Genomic DNA, 7,653 nt, shown 5'->3' with positions numbered 1-7,653 from the left:
GAGCTTGCTCCTATGAAAAAATGGCTCTCATCTGTGAGTTCACTATCCCCTGACCATCCGCACGTGCATACAAAATGGTTTGTCAATTTGAATCTATTTTCTTTATGCTACCGAATCCGCTTCTGCGGGAGCTAATCTGCGCTCAAGATAATGTAGATGTGACATCGCATATGTGCTCTTCTTTTGCATCTGCAGAGTCTGACACTCTTAGCCATCCTTCGCTCCTGCAACCAACTATCCACTTCTGCGGACTCGTACCTACGCACCATACCTCGAAAATATGAAACACCAGAAATAGAACTACCAAACAAGATCAAAATGAATTAGAACTCATCCGAAAAACACTAGAGGCCTTCGAGATCCCATCAAATTGCACCACCAAGTCCCGCGACATAACACGGACCTACTCGAGGCCTTAAACCAAAAAAATAACAACAAAACTATCATTCAAGCCTAATGAACTAATCAACTTCCAACTATCTGAAACTCATGTTGAACCACGTCTAATCAACTCTGAGTGACTTCAGCATTTTCACACGTCTCAAATGACATAAAGAACCTATTCCAACTTTAGAACAACATTCCAAACATGATAGCCTCAAAGTTAACTCCCGGTCAAACCTATGAACCTTCCAAAACTTCAACTTTCAAACTTTGAACATTTAGGGCCAAATCAACCTAGGAACCTCCAAGCTGAAACTCCTCATCATAAGTCAAATCCTTGTGCAACTGCACCAAGTTGAAATCTAACTTATGTACTTCTGAAGCATGGAAACATGGAACACCGGAAGTTCCCCTGATAAGCTGGGTGGCAAAACAAGCTTGTAAACCACCTCGCCAACTCTCTCCAAGAACTCAAATGGACCAATAAATCGAGGACTCAACTTGCCCTTCTAGCTGAACCTCATCATGTCCTTTATAGCCGAAACTCTAAGTAGAACCTTCTCACCCACCATGAATGTCACATCATGAGCCTTCCTATCAGCATAACTCTTCTTCCTAGACTGTGTGGTGCGAAGCCTTTCTTAAATTAAATTCACTTTCTCCAAAGCATCTCGAATCAAATCTGTGCCCAATAATCTAGCCTACCCAAGCTCAAACCAACCAACCAGAGAACGATATCGCCTACCATATTAAGCCTCCTATGGAGCCATCTTGATACTAAACTGGAAGGTGTTGTTATATGCAAACTCTGTTAATCGTAGAAACTGATCCCACTGGCCTCCAAAATTAAAAATGCAGGCCCTTAACATATCCTCCAAGATCTATATGGTTCCCTCGGACTACCTGTTTGTCTGAGGATGAAATGTTGTACACAACTCAACCTGCATGCCTAAATCACGCGGCACAACCCTCTAGAAATGTGAGGTAAACTGAGTGATACGATCCGAGATGATAGAAACAGGTACACCATGCAAGCGAACAATATCCCGGATGTAGATTCTAGCCAATTGCTCTGAAGTGTAGGAAGTCATAACCGAAATGAAATGCACCGATTTGGTCAACCGATCCACAATGACCCAAATAGAATAAAACTTCCTGAAGGTTCATGGCAACTCTACCACGAATTCTATAGTGATACGCTGCCACTTTCTCTCTAGTCCATATTGATACGCTACCACTTCCGCCCAGTCTCTGATGCACATACATGACATGCTCACAATTCAAACACCGTGCAACATGACCAACAATGTCTTTATTCATTCTTCTCCACCAGTAATATTGCTTTAAATCACGATACATCTTCGTAGAATCTGGGTGAATGGAATACCGTGAACTATGAGTCTCCTCAAAAATCAACTCTCTCAAGCCATCCACATTAGGAACACAAAACCGACCATGTAGCCTCAATACCCCATCATCGCCAATAAACACCTCCTTAGAATCATCATGCAACACTGTGTTCTTAAGGACAAGCAAGTAGGGATCATCATACCGATGCGCCTTAATGCACTCAAACAACACAAGCAAGGACCCTACTAAACTCCGATATATCCAACCTCACGAATCTATTGGCCAAAGCCTGAACATCCATAGCCAAAGGCCTCTCCCTAGCCGGAATACATGCTAAACTCTCATGCTCTTCATATTTCTGCTCAAGGCGTCTGCAACTATATTGGCCTTCCCCGGATGATAAAGAATGGTGATATCATAGTCCTTCAATATCTCCAACCATCTATGTTGCCTCAAATTCAAATCTCTTTGTTTAAACAAGTGTTGGAGACTCCAATGATCCGTATACACCTCACAAGACACGCCATAAAGATAATGCTTCAAATCTTGAGCGCGTGCATAATATCTTCTACTTCCAAATCATGGACCACATAGTCCTTCTCATGAGGCTTCAATTGGTGCGATGCATAGGAAATCAGCCTATCTTCCTACATCAACACACACCCAAGACCAATCCGCAAAGCATCACAATAAATTGTATATGATCCCTATCCTAAAGGCAAAACCAAAACCGGAGATGTAGTCAAGGCAGCCTTGAGCTTCTAAATGCCCTAGTCACACTCATTAGACCACCTGAATGAAGCACCCTTCTAGATCAATATAATCAATGGTGCTGCTATAGATGAAACCCCTCCCCAAACCGACGGTGATATCCTACCAAACCTAGAAATCTACTGATCTCAGTAGCGGTAGAAGGCTTGGGCCAACTCTGAAATTGCCTCAATATGCTTTGAATCCACCTTGATCCCATCACTAGACACCACATGGCCCAAGAATGCCACCGAATCCAACCAAAATTCACACTTAAATAACTTGTCATATAACTTTCTCTCCCTCAAAATCTGTAATACAACCCTCAAGTATTGCTCGTGCTCCTCCCTACTACAGGAATACACGAATATATCATCAATGAACACAATAATGAAGGAATCCAAATAAGGCTGAAACACATTGTTCATCAAATGCATAAAAGCTACTGGGGCATTAGTCAAAACCAAAAAACATCACCAAGAATGCATAATGCCCATAAAGGGCCCTGAAAGCAATCTTAGGAATGTCCGAAGCCCTAATCTTCAACTGGAGATTGCTCGATCTTAGGTCACTATTAGAGAACACCCTAGTACCCAGAAGATGATCAAATAAGTCATCCATACGCAGTAGTGGATACTTGTTCTTGATGGTAACCTTGTATAACTGCCTGTAGTCAATGCACATCCTTATGGAACCATCTTTCTTCTTCACAAATAGTATCGACACACCCAAGGTGAAACACTCGGCCTGATGAAACCTTTATCAAGAAATTCATGTACATATTCCTTCAATTCCTTCAATTATGCTGGTGTCGTGCGATATGGTGGAATAGAGATGTGTTGAGTGCTGGCACCAGGTCAATACTGAAATTAATATCTCTGTTGGGTGGCATGCCCGACAGGTCTACATGAAACACATCTAGGAACTCCCTCACTACTGGAGCTGACTGAATAGTAGGAGTATCAGTTCTAACATCCCTCACAAAGGCAAGATACGCCAAACATCAACCATCCTTTGAGCCTTCAGAAAAGAAATCACTCTACTAGGAGGGTGACCAACAGAACCCTTCCACTCTAACCTCGGCAACCCCTGCATAGCCAATGTCACGGTCTTAGCACGACAATCAAGAATAGCTTGGTACGGAGATAACCAATCCTTACCCAAGATCACCTTAAAATGAACCATATTAAACAATAAAAGATCAACCCTAGTCTCATAACCCCCAGCAGTAACCACACAAGACTGATACACACGAACTACCATAATAGAATCACTAACGGGTATAGACACATAAACAGGAATATCAAGAGAACCATGAGGCATATCCAAATAATGAGCAAAATATGACGACACAGAAGAATAAGTGGAACCAGGGTCAAATGAGACTGAAGCATCCCTATGGCACGTTGATGTCACGACCCAAAATCCAACTAGTCATGATGGAACCTAACCCAACCCGCTAGGTAAGCCAATTAATAGTAATCCAATTCAAATGAGATTCACTAAAAAAAATAAAAGATGAAATAACTTAACTTTTATACAATAACCCAAGGACTAGTAGTACAGATCATGAGCTTCTAAGACTTAGAGTTTACAAAGCTAGTATGAAATAAATACATCATCTATTCAAAATATACATAAATAGATTTATAAATCTAAAGCTACAAAGAAGAATAGGGAGTTATAACAAGAACGCAGGTACATCTTCAATCCCAACTCCCGCCATACACAGTAACAATAACTCCAAAATATGCACGAGAGGTGCAGAAGTATAGTATGAGTAAATCGACCCCATATACTCAATAAGTAAAAAATCTAACCTTAGGTTGAAAGCTCTGACGAGCTCGAAAAATGGTCAGAGTCTAGCACCAATAGCCAAAAAAACTCATAACAATATAATAAAAGCAGTACAACTAATAACTCTAAAGATATTATGCTCAGCTCATTCGCAGCTACGAAAAAAATAGACATGCTTTTCAGGTATAACAGTAAAACCAAAATCATTCATCAAAATCACCAAAAATATGAGTATAACAGAGAACTGTGATTTTTCCCAAACTTTCAACAACAGATAAGATATTTCATTATCCGAAAGCATGAGGAACGTACATCTATATGCCTACATGTCAATGTGCATATTAAGTCATCAATTACCTTATACTTTCTAGCACGAGGAATATACATCTCAATGCCTACATGTCAAATCATGAATGTCATAATACCGTATAGCATGAGGAAAAATGCATCTTTATGCCTACTGTTACACCCCATGTTTTTGTACGTAAGAGTATGTCGTAGTCAATTGATGTAAGCTCAGAAATGAGATCATCTTTGAAAGTACATAAAGTAAGTTAATCATGTTAACTTGGAGGTTACAAATATTTAATATCATTAACTGCAATTACCAAGAGAGTTGGAAGGCTTAGAAGCTAAACGAATTGAAGAAAATAAGTTTCGTCGAAAGTCGACAAGTTGGGAATGTTATAACATATACTTTTAGGGTGAGACTAGGGGGTGCTAAAAATGATAAGGAGGTTATGTTATGAGTTATTTTAGTCTTATGATAGTCGTGTGTTATGTTTTGAAGTCAAGCAAGTTGTGTAATAAAAGTTGGCAAAGATCATCACAAGTTACATTCATAAATATGCTGAACATTAGGTGAAATGTAGCTGAGTATTTATCCCAATGCACTTGGAATTACTGGATGATCTACCTACCAAATTCAATATATACGGGTCTATTTTCTAACTCATTAAACCGTTTATCAATACGGCATTGGAGTAGAAAGATATTTGTGTTTTCGCGAGACTGCGCAGACTGGTAGGTGACAAGTAGGTGCATCACATATTTGCCAAAAAGAGAGGCCTCTATTAAAAGCTCCTAAAGTCGGCTAAGAGGTTACTTTTAAGGGCTTATTAACTCATTTATTTCACTCATCTTTCAGACCAAGAAAAACAGATTGAAACCCTGCAACTCCTCCCCAAAAATTCCACACAAACCCTAGGTTATTTCGGGTGTTACGGTGTGATTCTAGTGCCGAAAACCCCGGACAGCTTGCTAGTTTCTCTTTCTCCTTCTTGTAGCTGAGATGGGTGACTGATTTTGGATAAAGAAGGGCTAGGTTTTGTGGGTTATACTCAGTCCAAGGTAAATTTATGCTTCTCCTTCTTTTATCTATGCTTGTACGAGTTGTAACTCGATCGTAAAGACTAGACCTAGCGAGTTTCGAAAGAGTGGTATGTTGTTTGTTGTTGCATCACTGTTGGCTTGTTGTAAACTTATTTTTAAGTTGAATTAATGATTGGTTTATAGTATAAGGGGCTTAATTATGTACTGTTGGTTGTGTTGCTCAATTTGAAAGAAAAGACAAGTCGAAACGTGTTTTAGCAAACTGAAAAATCACTTTTGAGTTGCTGAATTTGTGGGACTGTTTCTTGTTGCTGTTGGGTTGTCTCTATTGCTACTATTTTTATGGATTTTGGGAGGATAAATGGTGTGGAGAAACACCACATAATGGCAGGGTGGTAGGTTGGTCATTCGTCATTATGTTTTCGGGTTGTTTGACACTACTAGGGTTGTTGTTTTGTGTATGAACTGGTTGGGGTGTGTGGGCTATTTTGTGGTATTTTGTGATGGATATAAGGTTAGAAAATGATGCATACATGTTGTTATTATTGTGTTTTTGTTATTGTTGGTGTTATGTCAAATTAGGAGGAAGTAAAGATATAGGGGAGATGTTGCCCGTTTTATTATATAATAAGCTTGTCGTTCGTTGTGCGATAGTTGTACCTTCCATAAATTGATGATAGTATTGTTATCGTTGTTGTTGATTAAAATGCAACGAGACGAGTTTAACGTGGTTATTGGACAGATTGTGATAAGGTATGTTAAGGCTAAACCCTTCCTTCATTTTGGCATGATCCCATAACTACATGTGTTTGATAAAGAGACATAAAGAGAAGTTCATATTCTTGAACTTGTGTATATTATCATAGTCTCATAGATTACAGTATCCTTCCTTATAGAGATTTTATATTCAGTTAAGTATTGTCTTCTTCCAGTCAAGAGAGCAGAGAGTCTATATATATATATATATATATATATATATATATATATATATATATATATACAGTATTATAGTATTATCACCACCATCAAGCTATAATCGGTGGGCAGGCCCCTATTGGGCAACCTCTGATCAGATGGTAAGTTATATACTGAGCCTGCTGTGGCCGAGCGCCTATGAACGAGCCCAGAATGGCCGAGATACAGAGCCTAGTATGGCTGAGCACCTTTGAGCAAGCCTACTACGGCAGAGCAGTTATATGTACCGAGCCTTATAAGGCCGGGCAGCTATTTTACTTACTATATTGAGAGAGTTGAGTTAGTATTAATAGGTAAGCATATCTTCAGATCATCTTTGACTCCTAGTTACTTTTAGTTATTATATTATCAATTCAGTTTAAGCTTTAAGTTATTATATTGCCTTATATACTCGGTATATTATTTCGTACTGATGTCCCTTTTGCTGGGGACGCTGCATTTCATGCATGCATGTCCTGATAAACAGCTGGATAGACCTTCCTAGTAGACAGAGTCAAACATCAACTCGGTTGGTAAGCTACACTTCCTCGGAGTTACCAGGTCTAAACCTTGGAGTCCATTTTATATATACATGTTCGATGGGTAGGTCGAGGCCTTGTCCCGACCATGATACCATTTTTTTTATCTCTAGAGGCTTATAGACAAGTCCTGTATAGTTTGTATGTCAGTAGATGTTCATGGCGGCCTCGTCAGCCTGCACAGTTATATATATATATATATATATATATATATATATATATATATATATATATGAGCTTTTGGGTATGTTTACCCCTCAGATGAGAGAGACGATATTTTCAGATGATTCAGAATATGGCCTCATCAGCCTAAGTTGAGGGTTACCCCTCCAGAGTTCACAGTTACAGAGTGGTACCAGGTGCCGGTTACACCTCTTCAAGTTTGGGGCTTGACAAACTTGGTATCAGAGCAGTTCTATCCTAGGGAGTCTAGAAGTCGTGTCTAGTAGAGCCTTGTTTATAGATATGTTGTGGACCACATTATATAAACAGGAAGCTACAAGGCATTTAGGAGTCTGTTACCCTTCTTTCAAATCTAAATCGCGTT

At 39.4% G+C, this 7,653-nt stretch overlaps 1 protein-coding gene across 1 annotated transcript; it reads right to left on the bottom strand.

Annotated features, from left to right (window-relative positions):
• Window positions 1-1,443: 1,443 nt before the first annotated feature.
• LOC138902620 (uncharacterized) lies at window positions 1,444-3,807 on the bottom strand. Its single transcript, XM_070190504.1, has 5 exons — window positions 3,563-3,807; window positions 3,338-3,452; window positions 2,962-3,231; window positions 2,673-2,894; window positions 1,444-1,944 (listed from the first exon to the last, which is right to left on the bottom strand). Exons 1-5 carry the CDS (start codon window positions 3,805-3,807, stop codon window positions 1,444-1,446), a joined length of 1,353 nt encoding a protein of 450 aa, XP_070046605.1.
• Window positions 3,808-7,653: the final 3,846 nt, after the last annotated feature.

Source organism: Nicotiana tomentosiformis, chromosome 12, assembly GCF_000390325.3.
Source record: "Nicotiana tomentosiformis chromosome 12, ASM39032v3, whole genome shotgun sequence".
NCBI classification, from domain to species: Eukaryota; Viridiplantae; Streptophyta; class Magnoliopsida; order Solanales; family Solanaceae; genus Nicotiana; species Nicotiana tomentosiformis.
Note: the sequence above shows the minus strand (reverse complement) of the source record. Positions and strands in the feature narration are given on the sequence as shown.